The following is a 17,391-nucleotide window of genomic DNA, read 5'->3' on the forward strand; positions in this document are numbered from 1 at the left end:
CTGTTTCTCTGGGGTGTTTTTAGACATAGATTGGAAGTTGTGTTGCATCTATATTAAACATTCAAAGTTAGATGTGTAATCCTTGAGAATCTTGTTAATGGGTTGTTTATCCAACAATAAAACATCCGATTTGGCATAATTGGTTTAATAAAATAGTACAAAGGTGTCACCATGAGCGAAGAGGGTATGACACAAAGCAAGACCTAAGCAGACAGCCTTTGTAAGATGTCCCTTTGGCTGCAGGCTTGAGCTCTATGTTATAACCTTTCACAAGGTTTCCTGAACATTGGTGGGGAGGTGGGGGGGGGAAGCAGCCAAACCCACACACCTGCATTTTCCAAACCTCACTGTTATTATTAAATATGGTATCATAAAAATCGTGATGATGACCATAGGAAAACTGAAGTCTCTGGTGAAAGAAAAAAATCTTATGAGATCTCAAAAATGAAGTAATAAATCTTCTAGCTTTTATTAAGCTTCTATTGTTAAGAAGTAATATTTTGTCTCATAGCATTTCTGGAGAACTTAAGTGTCATTCTATAGCTTATGTAACACCTTATCTGCAATAGTTATTATGTTTAATTTTACTTTTGCTTATACTTGAGGTTCTTATATTGTTTCTTATTTCTACTTTTCACAGTTAGACTTTACTTTCCTTCAGTAATACTTTGTGACTTTTTTTACAGGATTTTTAGTAAACCAGGCTACAAAATGCACTAGATCAGTAAGTGTGGAAAAATGTGACAACATTCAAGCAGTTAGCATGCTGTTCTACATCAGCTCCAGCATTTTAGCAGTAAGTATGGTTTGAAACAGTCATATAGCTGACCATTGATATTACATATCTTTTTGCATCTACAAAATTAAGTAACTTGTATTTATTAAAGGATATGGTGTTTTATTTGGATTTTTAAATTGTGGGTTGGGGAAAAACATCTCCCTGTGCAACAGACTTTTGTATAGAAAGCCTTTGGAAATGTTTTTGCTTCAAGCTTTGGTAACAGAAGCATTTACTGTTTTCTGCTTAGCCAACAAAAATAATACTCTGTAAGAGAGAAGTGTGTGTCACTGAGCTATCACTTACCACAGTGGCAGCACTTCTATGCTTTTGTGCATGTTCAAGCTTTTCCAAGAAGCTTGTTAACAGAGTGCATAAGAAGTCTGGGTTTTAAAGAGTTGGTAAACCTTTGTACTTAAAGAAGAACCTGTAAGGTTTAATCCTCTGCCTATCTATACCTTTCTTAGAAGCATCAGGTTTTAATAGTGAGGTGTTACACGCAAATGCTAAGATTTCCGTACACTCCTCAAAGAGCATGACCTTTTACCCCACTAAGAGCAAATTTGGTTTTATCCAGCCTACTACCAAATCCACTGTGGTTTTTTTCACAACTAAACATACTTTTTCATTCCTTTTTTAACTGGAGGATGTCTTAAATATAAATAAATCCTCTTTACAGATATTCAGGAAGACAAAGAAATCATGCATGCAAAATTGAAACTGAAATACATAGTACCTTAACCTGATGGCTTCTTTCAGAAGCTGAAGGTCATCAAGAAGCAGGATTCTCTCCACCATTAAAATGTTTTTAATTAATGTGATTATTTAAATTAGTTTCATTAGTACTCGCCCGTGAGTGACTGATTAAAGACCTCTTCCAGTCTCACAGATTCCAAAGCTATCAACATGAAAGGAAAGCCCACTAAGTAGTTCATTCTCACAGGTGGGATCATTTTCCTTGTCATTGAAACCCGCAAAGGGCTGCTCAGGAATATTAGCTTTTGATTGTCCTGCTGTGGAAGAGGTAGAGAAAACTGCCTCAGAAGGGTTTTGAGTGTTTCCATGTGCACCCAAAACTAGAGATCTTGGTAACTGCAGAACCAGAAAAGGTGTGCCTCAGGACAGGCTCCAAGCCGCTGAATGTTTTTGAATTAAAAGATTAATTCCCCTTTTTCACTAGAACAGTACATAACACGTTACCCACGTGCTGCTTGCCAGTTACAATGGCCTAGCTTAGGAGAGGTCAGCTTTCTGTTCAAAGTACATAGGACATTCAGGAAAGATCAGGTGCAAGAGCTGGAGAAGGCTGAATAGATAGATGCCAGAGGTTGTCTGTAGGAAGCTCCCTTTCCCAAAGGGAGCTCAGGATGGAATGTGACAATAGAAAAGTGCCTTGATACTGGGGTCAGGGTGGTCCTAGGGCAGAGCAGGGATCCCTTCCAGTGCAGTGGGTGGAGTTGGCAGCAAAAGATATGGTGAAATGTTAACCCAGGGAGGCTTGCTGGGAGCCCCCTGAGAGAGGACTGGTACACCAGTTCTTCCAGAGAATCCCATCATTATAAGCCCATACTGCCAGGCTGGGCAACTTGAGTGATACGAAGGTCTGGATAATTGTTGCAGTTAATCTCCGCTCTCTCCCCTGGCCTGTCCAGCAGATCCAAGGGGCATTGGGGACGCTTGGAAGCCTCTACGAAGATACTCATTGTGTGATGCTTTATGCCATGGGTAGCATGTACTGTGTAGCTGCCAAAGCAACATGCTGCTGCTTGTCCCTGCTTCCCTCCCTGGCTGGTGGGAAGATGAGTCAGTGGGAGGCAGCGGTGAGGCTGGAGTGCTGTCTGCCAGTGACTGACGCGATCAGTCACCCCAATCACAGATAAATAGAATTTGGGGAGCAGTGATCATTCCCTCTGCCTTAGTCAGAAACAGTATGCTTCTCTGAAGGGCGAGTCTAATCTTTACAAGCACTTCTCTTCATACAGCTAATTCTGATGGCTGAGCTGTACCTCAGGATGTTGATATAAACGTGTGTCAGTGTGTGACAGACTTTACCTGCATCACCTTCAGGTCTCCAGCTCATAGGAGTGTGTTCTCTGCTGTGACATTAGATGAGCAGACTGGTCTCTGTATCCCGTCATAATTCTGCAGAACTTGCTTCAGGGTCAGAATCCAGTTTTTGGTCCCTTCCCGAAGATTGTGGATTGAACACTCATTGGGAAGTCACAAAAATAAAACTTTTGACAAGATGGTGCTCTGTGTGAGTATGTTGCAGGCCTGATTGATGACCTTGGTCTGACATTTCTGCCTTCTCATGAAAATTGGATGGAACTTTTTCAGTGGGGCAGCTGTGCACGTGTGCATGGCCACATGCTGTATAACAAGGGTACTTGCTTCTTATTTGTTTTGAGACCTTGAAACTGTGAACTCAGTACTGTCAGAACAGGACAACAAAAGCTCTTCATTTCTTTGGGTACTAGCAGTCTGTCAGACTTTGAATAGTTAGAGGTGGTTTTGCACAGATCTGCAATAGGAACCATGTTCTCTGACGCCCTCAGTAGGTTAAACGCTACGATGCACTGTAACACTGATGCCATGCTGAGATGCCTTTTTCAGGCCACCTTTCTGATGCAAGTAAACTTTTCCAGTGTTTCTTCTTAGTTCTGAGTTGCAAATAGAGTGTCCAAGGGAAACACTAGATTCATCTACTACTTACTAAATGCGTTGTGTATTTATTTGGAATGTAATTGAAGCTACGCCTGATGGAAAACTGATGGAAATCAGTAAGAATCTGCAGTTACTGTTAGAGGAAGATAACTGGACTTTAAGATTTTGCCTACTAGCCACAAAGAGCAGCAGGTGTTTTCACACTACGTGGATACTGTGCTGTATATCCAATCACTTCCACAATGTAATGTTATTGGAATGATAAATAGGCAAAGCAAGTTGAGCCTTAACTGCTTTACTTGACTTCTACTTGTAATAGGTCATAACCTTTACTATTGTTTGAATTTGTGCTTTTCTTCTTCTCTAGGTGCCCAAATCAAGTCACATGGTAAGTATCTGTCTAACTTAGTTGGAAGAGCTGGGAGCAAAATTCTTAGTTATAGTCACTGGGAGTTTTTCACTGAGTTCATCAGAACAGGGACTTTATCCATAATCTTTCCAGTAAAAAAATGCTATTGTTTGCTGTTTGCTATCAGTAATGCTACGTAACAACTCCAAGATAATATGCTACCTGCACATGTTTATACTGCATACATTCCCCTCATATAAAACTCTCTCTCTGGAAATAACTGTCTAGTTACTTTAAAATTTAACCTTTTGTTGAACTTCAGCAATACATGTAACAATACATGTGACATAGTAGTTGTTCAGAGGATTATTGACTGCTGTTTCTGTGGGGCAGAACCCGGAAGGGTCACAAATATAATAATGCAGAAAAAGCCAGAAATAATTATACACAATATTCAGAAATGACATTGTTTTTTTCAGGTTAATATTACTGTCCAGTCCATAGTTGTCCAGTCTCTGAATGGAATGCGGACTTTACTTAATAGTAGCGATGCCCTCAGGCTCCCTATGATTTCGGATGAACTATGCATAAATATAGTTCACGGGGTACGTATGAGAGTTCTTTTCCTCCTCATGTGTGATGGAAAGCATGTATGCATCAAATCACTTCTGATTCACAAATTGCAAAGATGTGAGAAAGGCCTTGCACAGTTTCCATATACTGTGACAACTCCAAAGCAAACGTGACAGGAAAAACACTGACTTTGGGATAAAACAGAGTGTTTTGCAACAAAATAATAGCTATATGCAAGGTAACATGGAGACAGGATGAAACCCTTTGCTATGATTACTGTGTTTCTGTGACATAACAGAAAATAATAGCATGAGTTTAGAATCTGCATTATGCTTGGGAGAAGATGACTTCAGGCACAGTGATGGCAGAGACAAAGGCGTACATGGTGCACATCACCTCACCTTTTAATCTTAAGTAGATGAGCAGAAGAGATGTATCAAGAAGTCAGTTTTGAAGAGGCTCCAGCCTCCAGAGGATATAGTATATCTCTACTATGTAGTTAAATGTTTCTTAAGCAAGGAAGAAAGAAAACAACATTTGCATAATTTTAAATTCCTATTTTCTAGTTTCATACTCTTATGTATTTGCTCTAATTAATATCTAAAATGTTTAATTTTCAGGTGAGCTATCACATTACATACACAGACACAGGAGAAATAATAGAAGCAGCTGCTTCTTTTGTTTTGGGGGTAATTAACAAAGAAGTACTTTCAATACAGCAGAGCTTTGAAATCAGCTTTACTCAGGTAACTGCTAGAGATGTTACAGATGACTTGTTGAAAGACATTTAATTACAAAACTTATTAAACTTGAATTGGAACAATTGTTAGCAGTAAGGTAAAATATAACTTGCCCTGGATACACAAATGAGGCAGCATTTCAGAACCGGGCAGTAAAGGCCTCCAAAGTCTGTTTGTCATGTTTAGAAGACTCATCTTGTGACTCTGTACAACTGCATCCAGTGAAAGCAAAGCTTGCCCCAATGTTAGAGAACTGTTCCAATCTTACAAAGCAGCCTTACTACTGTCATTGTTCAAGGCGGTTAATAATCCTAAAGTAACAGAAATATTTCTGTGTTTCCCAGACGTTTCAGCACTGGATAAGAACTAATACTGTATGTTTGCACTGCAGGTCAATACAAAGCCAGTTCCCCTCAGTGGTAATCCTGGTTATGTTGTTGGACTGCCTATAAGAGCGGGCTTCCGGCCACAAGGATATCCTTTCCCTGTTGAAATGTTGTTTGCAGCACTTGTTCTGGTCCATCTTCACAAACAAATCTATAAAATATTATCGGTTCTTTACCAAAAGTAAAAGTGTGGTTTCTTGGCTATGTTTTAGAAGGAGCGAATGACTCAGTTCTGACTGCAGTCTCCTGGGATTTTTTAGTGAGATAGATTTAGATCTTCATTGTACACTGTAGTGCTCTTCACAATCTAAGAAGAGTCTTGAGCTATTACAGCATTTTCAGATATATTTTAAAGATATGATTAAGGATTCTTTCTTCATGATATCAAGTATTGAATTTGCCTTTAACTGTGTGTTACATCTGGCATCATTCAGAACATGAACAAATATGGTCAACTTACCATTCTGCAAAGTACATCCCACCAGGACTGTCTGGCAGCACAGGGAGCCAGAATCCCAATATTATTTGGTTATAACATGATATCAGGCTGTAAGTTACGGTAAGAAGGTATTTCTTTTTTTGTTATTTATTTATTTAGTGTTTTTAATCCTCTGACAACCCTTTCCATTAGGATCTGTTCAGGTATACATCTGTAGGAGTATTGCGAGTGGAGCATTTAATTATAAAAAATGTCATTTAATTAACGATGGTCTTTCTCTTGAAAAGATTGTGTAAATTAGCAACTGTAGCCAGAAGGCTTGTACAGTGTATGAGAGCAAGGAGAAATTACTACTGTGCCAAATTGATGGATTTTGCTTTAACTTACCTTTTTTATTTTTTTTTTTCTTCCTGGAAGAATTACAGCAACTATGAAATGCCAGCCTTTGGCTCAAACCCTCCTAGATTTACTGAAGGGACAGAGCTTCCCTGAATATGTGGCCTCATTTGGAAATTCTCAAGCCCAGGATGTGCTCGACTGGGTGCCGATAACTCATCTCCACACCTCAGAACAGGTGAAAGTTACACCACTACCACCACCCCTTCACTCTTGCTGTCCTCCCTCCCAAGATCTGTACCTGTACTGCAGCATCAGCTTAGGCTTCTCAGACATACAGGGAAAATAAATGCAGAAACAAATTGGAGGGAAGTCCTCCTGGAATGTTCAGAAATGAGGAGTTTCATTCCTGCTGTAGAAGACGGGGTTTACTTTTAATGAAGCTGGTGCCCAGGCACCTCAGTTATGGATCAGGACAGCGTGTTAGGTACAAAATGAGTTCTAGCCACAGTTTAGAGTCTTGTTCTTCAGATGGGATGAAGCGCAATAAAGTAATAGATAAACAGATTAAATAGGTAACAGATAAAGTTAAATATAGTAAAGATAAAAAAATAAAAAAATAGGTAAGAAAGAAAAGATCAAGAGTGAAGCAACAGAATTAGAGTTTCTTCTTGGTGCTCTTATGCCAGATTAGAGTAAGAAAGCAAGAATCCTTTAAAGCACAGACACAGTATACTCAGGTGACCCAAACACTACATTTAGCCTTAGCATTTTCTGTACGAGTCCCTTTTCCTGCTGATGCAGCACAGTCCCTGCTGCTGGCAGTAGGCAGTGCTGCTTGGCAGTAGCTGAATGACAGCACCCCCTCAATGACAGCTTGTATATAGGTTTCTTGCATGCTTTTGCAACTGAACAGTGAATGATTTAGAAACTTCACAGTTCAAGAAGAAATACCTAAAAATATTTAAGATTGTAGGCTTCAAAATTCTGCCGTGGCAGAGTTAAGGATTTTCTACTATCCCAGTGATATTATTAATTAAGTCTTCCTCCTAAAAAGAGCCACCTCAGCACTATCACCAAGAGCCAAAGTCCTGCCTGAAGTGCAGTTACAGAGTCAGTTTGTCACCTGTGAAGGAACTGTAGGGACACCCCTGAGCCAAGGCTGCGAGCACCTGTGCTGCAGCACAGTCCAGGGCACAAGTATGGTGTAGTTGCTCTGGTAACCTCCTGGAGCAAGCTTTCTGGGGGCATTCTGCTAGTTTAATATGATGAATAATTAATGTGGTTGCTTCTTTATAAGTCAGACAGTGAGAGAATTTGTAACACTTTTCAGAGCTCATGCCAAATACCAGTATCGCTTGAAATAGAAGTGAAGTGGACTAAATATGGATCCCTAGTCAATCCACAAGCCAGAATAGTGAACGTTACAGCTACAATCACTACCACCACATTGAAGCAGGTATGTAATCATATTACAGGATTTAAGATAAAAAGAATGGCTTGACAGAGATGCAGTTAATCTCTTTAGATAAAGGTAGCACTTCATATTAGAGTGTATTACACCAAACAGTTTCTGTTCCAACTCAAACACAACAGTGGGCAGCTTGCCAAAACACACTTCAATAAAAATCTGTACATCACCCATGAAAAGAAACATGGAACTGCATATAAAGAAAACACCACTTTTTACAAATAACTGAAAATATTACCCAGGCCAAACAAAGGAATATACATGTGTCCTATAAAGAGAAGACTGAAGCTAATGACCATTTGTATTTTCATTGCAGCTTCCCTCAGGAAGGGAAAAGACTATTCCTATAACAAGTTCTGTTGTTTTCACTGATATTTCTTCACCTGCAGAGCCAGGCTATAAAGCTTGGCCCACCATTAATGTCAAGTTACCCTTTGATTTTTTCTTTCCATTTGTCTAAGGTAAGTATGCATTAAAAAAGAAGCTATATTTCTGCCTTTTAGTCCATTTCCTAAAGCAGTGAGATTTATCTAGTCACTGTGATCGGCCATCAGTTTAAGTTGTAGATGCACTGGGTTAAAATTGGCCAAGAGAGAAGGGGTGAGCCCTTGTGAGGGTTCTCAGAAGCTTTAGGGCAGACACACACACTCCTAAACACACATAAAGTGGAAAGTTCCCAATTATACCTCTCCCAAGAGGAAAAAAGGTTACAGTATGAACTAGATGGTAGCTCTGGCTGGCCAGTCAGCACAGGTACAGCCACCAGCCTCCCATGGATGCTCGGAAGCAGCGCTACTCTGAGCTACCTGCCTAGCAGTGTGGAGGCAGGGGGGGAAGGGAAGAGCACAGGGACACAGTACAGCTCCAAAGGAAAGTAGGCTTCGTTATCTGTGAACAGCGGAGCTAAACTGTTAATTAAAGTAATCGTGCTATTAAATAAGGCCTCTGCTTTCTCTATTTTTGTAGATGAATAAACTAGCTTTTTTTTCAAGCCATTCGTTAATTACTTTTCTTTAAAAATCCAGTTAAGTTAAACTTTCAGAAAAGTTCAATGACCCTTCCAGCTGACTGTGGCTGAAATCAATTGGAGACACCTACTACAGTCAACACCTTTCAAAATTCCCACTTACTGAATCTCACTCTTCAGCTGTAAAATAGTCTATCCACAGGGACCTTCCAATACCTGGAAAAGTTCCCATTGTGTCAGACACCACCCTGGTTCTTTTAGTACAGAATTTCTAATGGCTTTTCTGGAGTCTTAACTGTCCCCAGCAGTCCACTCACCTGCATCTGTTCTTACATATTCTATTTCTTTCATTGTATTGATTTATGAGCTGTGGAAACAAAAATTTCATAGCCCAGTGGGCTGCAAATGAACACTTAAAATGGAAGAGATGAGAGAAAGCAGTATCAGAACTCGAATCTGCTGCTGAGAACAAGGCATTGTTTGACGTAAGATGGCACATGTTTGCCTCTATTTTGGTGCCGACTCAATTGTCAACTAAAGGAGTGGTATGTTGGTATTTTTGAAGTGAATGTTATATAAATAAAAGTGGCACAAGCAGCAACAGAAATGAGGAAACTACCAACAATATGAAAAGAATGGTTGGCAAAGAAGAGATTTACTAATGATGAACAGTCAACTTGTGGAGAAGAAATGACCTTTTTGGCCTGAGTTCTTCTCATTTGAACTGCAAGTTTCTACAGGGTGTTGCAAACAAAGAACATTATCATAGAAAAATGAAATTATTTAAAATAAGTGGTACTTTTGTGGATGTATAGCTTGCAAAAGTGTGTCTTTATTAAATTATTTTGCGTGACTGTACAGCTGTACAAGAAAGGTCTTGTGAGATCAATGTTTACAGGGAGTATGCATGATTAATTTTCCAATAAAACTATTTTTGCAATCCCAAGATCTAATCAAAGTGTGGTCAAATAGAAAATGTTTATAGACAACACTATACAAGAGAAAGCAAAGAGACAGGAAAACCTTTCAGGTCAAACTGATAGATTTCAACACTGCACTCTCCAGGGCAAACTTCCCACCTTGGAAAACCGGCCTCCTATTTTGGCTCACTGATGAGTCCATGCTGCTTTAATATATTGTTAAGCCTCTCAATTTCTTGTTCCTGTAGGAGACAAAAGTCAAATCATTAATATAGCTCTTACCTTAAAATACTTTCCCAGGTTCTCACAGATCTTCCCGCTGCTGTAATCTATCTCATGCTGCAGTAAAACAGGACAACCTGGCTAAAGTAGGACAGAGGTAGCTGTCGTTCCTTGGCAAGAGAGGCAGCTAAGGGAAGCGCAGGCAGGAGCAGCAGGGCTTGTGGTTCCTCAGCCCAGCTTACCCCACAACTTTCTGATGAGGAAACCAAGCCGGCAGTGGCAACCTTGCAAAAGGGATCCCAGGCCAGCTTGTCCTGGGGGGCAGCCAGCAGGTAAACCTTGTTTAAATTACAAGTGTTTTCTTACCTTTTCTACACAGCTGTGTTCCAGTTGTTCAACCTTTGTCGCAAGTTTCAGGTTTGCTTGCTTTAGCTTGGACACTTGTTGTTCAGAGCGGGTCTTTACCGATAAAATGATTCCTGTGAAACAATTCACAGTGGATTCGTTTTACAATGCAAGACAGCCACGAGCAGGAGGTTAACAGTACACAGGCTCTGTATTTGAGCAGTTAAACGTGTTCCTCTTGAGCTCTGGTTCTGTCCTCTTCCACCACCCTTCCCAAGTGCTTTTCTTAATGAGGAGGGTTTTAAATTAGCCACCCCAGGGATCTGGATACCAATACTCTGCTGAGAAGAGGCAGTCTGGCTTCGGAGCTGAATTAATCAGTCAGACCGTCATTCAAATCCTGAATTTGAATTCACTCCCTTGGCAGAGCCTGGGGGTTGTGTAAGGGTGTAACCAGCCACTTTGTTGTCACAAGGGGCTGTGTTTTAACCAGTTTCATGTAGTCGGGAGCCTTGCTCTTAACAGCAGGCACAGGGCTCGTCCACCCCCATGGCCGATCGCTCCGGCCCGGTGGAACAGGACAGGGCACATCATCTGGTCCGTAAGGCTTAGGCTTTACCTCGTGCAGCTGCAGCAAGGGCACGCAGTGTCTCCTTACAGCAGAGGTGTCACTTCTCCACTGAAATATTGTTAGGTTATTATATGTGAACCCAGCACTCACAGTAAAGGCTTTTTTTTTCCCCCGCACTGTTTTTTTTGGGGTTTTTTTTGTGTGTGTAGCTTGACAAGAGCATCGAGAACATCACGTTCTTCCTACCCAACAGAGCTCTGCTCCAGCTGCCGACAGAATGATGTGCACAAAGGCAGGCACTGATGCGTGCCTGTGCTTCTAGCACTGCAGGCAGCAGCCTTGGGGTTTGGGGGTTCATTTCTCTGGAGACAAAGCAGCGATGCTGCTTATTTGCATTGATAACATCAGGCGGTCCCCACCTGCCTGAAACCCGGTCCCTATCAATCAACAGTGACGGAAGGCAGTGAACCGTGCCTCAGTGAGACACAATACCCGCGGCTTGGGGCAGCTTTTCTTTGTCCCCTTTGTCGTTGTTTGGTGAAAAGCTTAGGGGGAAAACCAGGAGCACCCAGGAATAAGGAGATTTACTTGTAAAAGCAAAACTGGTTTTCTGCTGTACAGCACTGAAGTTCCCGTGGCTCACGCAGCTGCACATGAATCCAGTTTCTCTCTGACTTTCACTCCGAACTAGAGAGCCACAAGCTGCTCTCGTATCTTCCCTCTTCCTGGCCACTGCTGCCATCAAAATGGCAGCCAGGGGCTGCAGGTGATGGACATGGTCCCAGCTATCCTTTCCTTTTATCCCAACTAACAAGACATGGAGCTGCATCAAGCACAGAGCACCCACCAAAACTGCAGGATATCCACCAAAATTGGGGATAATCTCATTGCCACATTTTTTTCAATTCCAAAATTCTTTCCCCAAGAAGGAAGAAAATGTTTCCAGCTACGCTTTCTTCAGAAGTGTCTGAATTTACAACCATTTGCAACAGCTACAATTACCACAGCAGTCAGTGAAGACTGACTTGGGGACATTCTGTATTCCTCTTTTTATAGCAAACCCTTTGAATTCAAGCAAGAAAGATCCAGAGTGAGATCATGACATCCTCTGCAGCATCCCTGGAGGAGATGATGGAGTCACAGCAGAATATCAGAGCAGTAAAACCTACTCTGCTATAGAAGTAGATTCAGGAAGGCAGATTTTTACTCTGTTCCCCTGTTAAAACATTGTCTAAAGGATCCTCCAATGCAAACTTCAGATGGGAGCCATCTCCCTCCAGGAGAGAGGGATGCAAGAACAGATTATGGGTTGTTTTTAGGGGAACATGCCTGATACTGCTGTGCTAAAGCTGGGCATCTCCACTAGCCCGGGCCAGCTACCATGCCCCCATCACCCACGCATTATACCAGCACAAGCAGCAGATTATTGCTGCTCCAAAGAAATTACAGCCTAATTAAGGCCACACTCCAGCAATGAAAACCGCATGGGTGAAACTCCATGTTCACTGGAAGAGCAAGACCCTGGGGTCTCACAGTTGGCTTTGAGAAGGGGACAAAGACACGATCCCAGATAATTCAGGCAAGGTCAGTGAATCCAGCCCATGCACCAGGGAGAGCTCCTGACTGGCCATGCACACCTACCATTGATAATCCTGGCCACCCGCCACAGCCGCAGGAGTATCAGGAGCCCGACAGCTTCAAACTCATGCTCCCGGAAAATGAGGACAACGTCGAGGATGAATGACACGACGACGACGATCCCGTCCAGCACTTCAAACTTGTGGTGGAAGAACTCCCAGCGGTAGACAAAGACTTTAAACCCCACCTCAACCAGGAAGATGGTTAAAATGGAAAGGGAGAGGTAATGGAAAACCTGGAAAAAGACAGTGCAAGTTTAGGGCCAGGGAACCCTCCTGTGTGCACATGAGCAGGGCAGGGCTGGAGAACCTCCACCGCTCAAGGGCATGTCGGATTTGGCTCTACAGGGATTATCCTGCTCTGAAGGACAAGCAAAGCAAGCGTGTGGCAGCCAGCGGCTTCAGGTAAGCCAGATCACGAGGGGTGAAGACAACCAGGAGAAGCGTGGAGAACATGATTCAGCTCTGCCACAGCCCAAGGAAACACCAAGCTGCTGCACAGCCTGGCACGAGCCAGGCCAGGCTGGCCCCCCATGCTGCGGGGCTGTCACACAAGTCCCTGCAAGACCTTCGTATGCCTGCAAGTGCCAGCGCGGCAAGGCTGAAGGTCCAGGTCCTGCCTTGCCCAGTCATCCTACCCAGCAGGCTTTGAACCACCAGAGAGGGAAATCACACTTTGTGTTGACATTTCTCTGCATTTTACCTTTGGGGTTATATTATATTTGTCCGGATGGATGATTTTCAGGTCCATAAGCAATTCCCCCAGAACCAACAAGGCATCCAGGATGACCAAGCAAACAACCAGGATCTGTCAGAGAGAAGAACCAACATGAACACCCTCCCAGCACAGACAGATCAGCAAGAGGAGCCGATGTGACCTTCAGCTAAATGTGCCCCAATGCCCTGCACCCCCAGTTCAGCTGGTTTTATTTCATGGAGCTTTCTGTTGCTCCCATCCAGGACTCCCACCCCCGCAGCCCCTGGTTAGTGGGTTATTTCTGCAAAGTCTCACCCACACGAAACCGCCTGGCTCCCCACCAAACCCAGCCACTTCCCACCGCTTGGCATGGGGGGGTCTTCTGGAGTGCACATGCCTCTGCTGGTGCCGCAAGAAGCGTGCACCGAGCCTTGTCGCCGCTCAGGAAACATCTGCACCTGCTGCCGATCGGCTTGTTTCTGACAGGACAGCTCAGCTCGTGAGCTTGGTGCTGCTCCCAGCCCGCCTTCAGCTCCATCCCACATCAGCTTGGCTGTCACAGGCGCTTTTGGCCAAATCTCACTCCCATCTCCCTTTAGCCTGGGTTCATTCTGCCTCACCTGAAACCTGTGGGAACTGAAGAGCTTTTTCATCATGTCCTGGAAGGAGATGCGGCTCCTGGTGGGCTCCAGCTTGATCTCCGAATCTGGCTGCTTCTCCCCATTCTCCCCAGCCACCTCCTCCTCCTCCTCCCATTTCTGATAGTCATTGCTCCACTGCACGGGGTCATCGCCCACCACTGTGAAGTGCTTCAGGTACCTGGACATGACTCTGGATCAAGCTGGCATCACCTTGCCAACGTCTGCAGGACAAGAGCAAAGTGTCACCACTCCTCTGCAGGCTGACCAAAAATGCCAAATCTCCCTCGGTCCCCCGCAGCAAGCGTGACAGTGACGCTTCGTTCAGATGAGACGGCCAGTGTGGATGGGCCCTGCTGACGGGAAATTGCTTAATGGTGGTGCTGCTTGTTTTACATCACCTCCCACGGTGTGGTGTGACGAGGAACCCCCACCAGCCTCCTCGGTGCTGTCTGCACCCTGTGGTGCTGCTCTAAAAGGAGGAACTTCCTCGCGAGGTATTTCCAAACATCTCAAAACAAAGCATCGATTACAGGAGAAAAAAAACACACCAGCCCTTATCTCGCATCTCGTGATGTGAGAGGAGGCAGCTGCTGATTTCTGTTGGAAAGAGCCATTGTGTTTCCGGACACATGGAAAAAGCTGTTAGACACTGATCGATGGAGGTTGTATTGGGCAAAAGCTGGAAGCAGGTGATGCCCTCCCCTTTGTCCCTCATCCCCTCCACGCTGGGGCAGGCTGCTTTTGGTGGGTTTGAGATGAACCCTCCGCTGCGCTCCCAGCGCTGCCCTGTCCCTGCAGGTGGCTGCAGCTGCAGCCCAGCTGCCCCCAGGCTAACGGGCACCCTCGCCCTCCAGCCAGGCCACCAAGCTGAAGAGCAGCCACCATTTCCCTTCGTTAACATCAGCGGCCCCCCTTATTTCAGCCTCTGCAGGCTAACCAAGCAGGTGATGCCTGCACCCAGCCTGGCCGGCGGGCGATGCTGTCCTCCCCCATCCCCTCCCTGTGTCCCCTAGAGCTGACCTCACCCTTGGCCATCCTGTCCCATCCCCGCAGGCACCCAGCGAGGGCCAGGAGCCATCCCAAACCTGCAGATGATCCCAGTTGAAGCTCGGCACGGAGAACAGTGGCAGGAGGGGCTCCATCTGCACCCTTGCAGCCCCACCAGCTTGCTCTTCCTCTCTGGGCAACCTGGCCAGACTCCCTGGCCGCCAACCCTGCCGAGAACCGCTCTGGCCACCGGCGGCCACGTCCCCATCCCATCCCGGCTGTCTGTGCATCCGTCCTTGGCCAAAGCCACCCGGGGAGCTCAGCACAGCTCTTGGCCCGCTGGAGCTGCCGTGGGCCTGGCCGGAGGGCTCCTTGGCCGCGGGGTGCTGGGGGGCCACGCTGGGACCCGCTCCGGTGGTACTGGAGGGGACATGGACCTCGTCGGGGATGGAGATAGCCCCCCGCTGGGGCACAGCGCCAGCACCTTCCCCCCGCCGCTCCCGGGCGCCGAGCGGAGCCCCCGGAGCGCCGCCCCCTCCGTGTGCAGCCCCCCGGCCGCAGCGGGACGGGCCCGGGGCTCGCTGGCGCCCGCAGCCGCCGCCGGGGGATGGGGCTGCCCGGCCTCCCCGCACCCGGGCGGGACCCCCGAGGGGAAGGACGTGGCGCGCCCCCCCTCCCCCGGGCCGGCGCTCACCGGGCCAAGCCACCTTCCCCCCCGCCCCGGGCCCCGGTACCCGGTACCGTGCGCGTCCCGGCTGCGCCCGCCGCCCTGCGCCTGCCCCGGTGCTGCAGGGCCGCCCCCGGCCCGGCCCGGCCCCGCCTCCCCCGGCCCCGCCGCGCCCGGATAGCTCCGGGGGGGTCTCGCAGCCCCAGCCCCCGGGGGGTCCCGCTCCGACATTTCCCGGTTTCCCAGCTTCCCCCGCTCAGGCTGGCTGCGAGACGTCCCTGGGCGGGAGCTGCCGGAGCCGGACGGAGTTTCAATTTTTTTTGGTGTTGTTTTTAAACTTTTTTTAATCAGCCCCACCCGACAAAGCGAGCGGGCACCCAGGGGAGGCGTGAATTCGGTCTTGTGCCTCTGCCGAGGTCCGAGCTGTGGGGCATGGAGGGGTCCCGCATAAGGGGGTGGGGGTCTAGGGGTCTAAAGTGCAAGAGCTAGAGATCAGGCCTGGATTAACCTGCCTCCAGTCACAGGCTCCTGTTTTATCAGAAAGCCTCTTCTCCCTTCGAATTCCCTGCTGCTTTCCAAACACAAGCCAGTTTGGGAAGCATCCCAAGCAAACTGGGCTGTCAGGTGGTTCAGGGACCCACCAGTACCACCCCGCTGCTGGGGCAAACCTCAGCTGCTTCTAATTCTCCCCTAACAAAGAAACACCTCCCCACTGCTGCGCTCCTAAAGCCTCGAGACTTTGTTTCCTTAGAAACAAGTTGCATTTCTTGGGAAAGGCTTCCTCCCGGAGAGTGCCCAAAACTTTTCCTGGGAACCTAAAATTTTCCAGCACCTCATCCCAAAGTGCACAGACCCTCCTTGGGGCGATGGGGACCCAGCACAAATCACCCACCCCCATCCCTCAACCATCACCCTGAACCCCCTACTTGCAGTGATCAGCTGAGCACCCAGGAGTAGGACGGCAAAGCCACAACCCTGAACCCGCAGCAGGAGTTTTATCCCATGGGTTTCCAGCTAATTCAGGCATTTTGGTCTCAGCTGACTCCAGTTAAGACCAACGCAATCAGCTGATGGTGGAAGGGACCAGCTCGGGCCTGGAGCTGCAGGTGGGAGATCTGCTGAGAGCTCAGCGGACCCTTTTTGGTCAGGAGCGCAGGTTTTAAGGAGAAAACACAGACCAGCTTCTGTTTCCCCGTGAGCTGAGCCCTCCCCGCACCAGAACCAGCACCAAATGCGAAGCCTCATTGTCAGAACTTAAATAAAATCCCAATAATCTGCATGTGCCCACAGAGCTCCGAGGGGCCACACATTCCCCGTGTCCGCCAGGTGCCCTGGTGGTCTAGCGGGACAAGATGCCACCAGCAGAGCCACAGAGCTCTTGGTGAGGACCAGGTTGGTGCCAGGGTGTGATTTAAGGGTAAAATCACTGTAAACCTCTTCCCAGCCCACTGGCGGGTTAAATCCTGGTTTCTACACTTCCCACCGAAACAGCACGCTGTTTCACAAGCCCAATCCATTAATCTCAGCCTGAGCCGCTCTGCTCTGGGATAACGGGAGTCAGGACCGTGCGCCTGAGCTGCAGAGGGTGAAGCCCATGGGCTTCCCAAAGCACCAGGGCAGAGCCTGGAGCCCACCCTCAGCACCAGGACCGGGACACCCCCAGCGGCTGCTGTGCCCCCAGGATGGGACGTCGTGGGCTCACAGCGGTTAAATTCCAGTGTATGAGGGACTGAAGCTGCCGGGTGTCACCTGCAGGCAGAGGGAAACAGGGGCAGAAGATGGCCAGAGTGAGGAAGGGCTTGGACTGCATCTTACACAGAAAAAAAGCTTTTTAAACTTGAACACAGATGCCCGTGAAAACAAGAAACTAGAAAGGTGTTTTCTAACACCGCCCCCCGCCGAGGCATAAGCCCCTCTTTTCAACAGAAGCGGGAAGGCTGGATAACCCGACGGCTTGGGAAGAGCTCGACCTCAGGAACTCAGCAGCTCCCTCAAATCCCT

The 17,391-nt window shown here is 46.6% G+C and overlaps 2 protein-coding genes across 7 annotated transcripts in view; one reads left to right on the forward strand and one right to left on the reverse strand.

Moving 5' to 3' along the window:
• Nucleotides 1-10,205, forward strand: part of TCTN1 (tectonic family member 1) — a 15,899-nt gene extending 5,694 nt beyond the window's left edge. Inside the window, exons 6-15 of one of the 4 annotated variants that reach the window (XM_056332359.1) lie at nucleotides 687-796; nucleotides 3,810-3,830; nucleotides 4,271-4,396; nucleotides 4,985-5,110; nucleotides 5,496-5,578; nucleotides 5,909-6,049; nucleotides 6,347-6,503; nucleotides 7,599-7,724; nucleotides 8,053-8,197; nucleotides 9,924-10,205. In XM_056332359.1, coding sequence (XP_056188334.1) covers nucleotides 687-796; nucleotides 3,810-3,830; nucleotides 4,271-4,396; nucleotides 4,985-5,110; nucleotides 5,496-5,578; nucleotides 5,909-6,049; nucleotides 6,347-6,503; nucleotides 7,599-7,724; nucleotides 8,053-8,196 — 1,034 coding nt within the window. In that variant the 3' untranslated portion in view covers nucleotide 8,197; nucleotides 9,924-10,205. Of the gene's footprint in view, nucleotides 1-686; nucleotides 797-3,809; nucleotides 3,831-4,270; nucleotides 4,397-4,984; nucleotides 5,111-5,495; nucleotides 5,579-5,908; nucleotides 6,050-6,346; nucleotides 6,504-7,598; nucleotides 7,725-8,052; nucleotides 8,220-8,702; nucleotides 9,562-9,923 lie in introns of those variants that run through there. The other 3 variants (XM_056332343.1, XM_056332351.1, XM_056332336.1) reach the window with 3 other exon arrangements.
• Nucleotides 9,514-15,608, reverse strand: HVCN1 (hydrogen voltage gated channel 1). Of its 3 annotated transcripts, none has more exons than XM_056332377.1 (6): nucleotides 15,465-15,608; nucleotides 13,716-13,957; nucleotides 13,102-13,206; nucleotides 12,403-12,634; nucleotides 10,212-10,324; nucleotides 9,514-9,865 (listed from the first exon to the last, which is right to left on the reverse strand). In XM_056332377.1, exons 2-6 carry the CDS (start codon nucleotides 13,920-13,922, stop codon nucleotides 9,800-9,802), a joined length of 723 nt encoding a protein of 240 aa, XP_056188352.1. In that variant the 5' UTR covers nucleotides 13,923-13,957; nucleotides 15,465-15,608; the 3' UTR covers nucleotides 9,514-9,799. The 3 variants fall into 3 exon arrangements, with proteins under 3 accessions (XP_056188352.1, XP_056188362.1, XP_056188343.1); XM_056332387.1 differs by lacking the exon at nucleotides 15,465-15,608 and adding an exon at nucleotides 14,822-15,384; XM_056332368.1 differs by lacking the exon at nucleotides 15,465-15,608 and having other exon boundaries at nucleotides 13,716-14,717.
• Between the last annotated feature and the right edge of the window lie 1,783 nt (nucleotides 15,609-17,391).

This window comes from Falco biarmicus, chromosome 1, assembly GCF_023638135.1.
Source record: "Falco biarmicus isolate bFalBia1 chromosome 1, bFalBia1.pri, whole genome shotgun sequence".
In the NCBI taxonomy this organism is placed as follows: domain Eukaryota; kingdom Metazoa; phylum Chordata; class Aves; order Falconiformes; family Falconidae; genus Falco; species Falco biarmicus.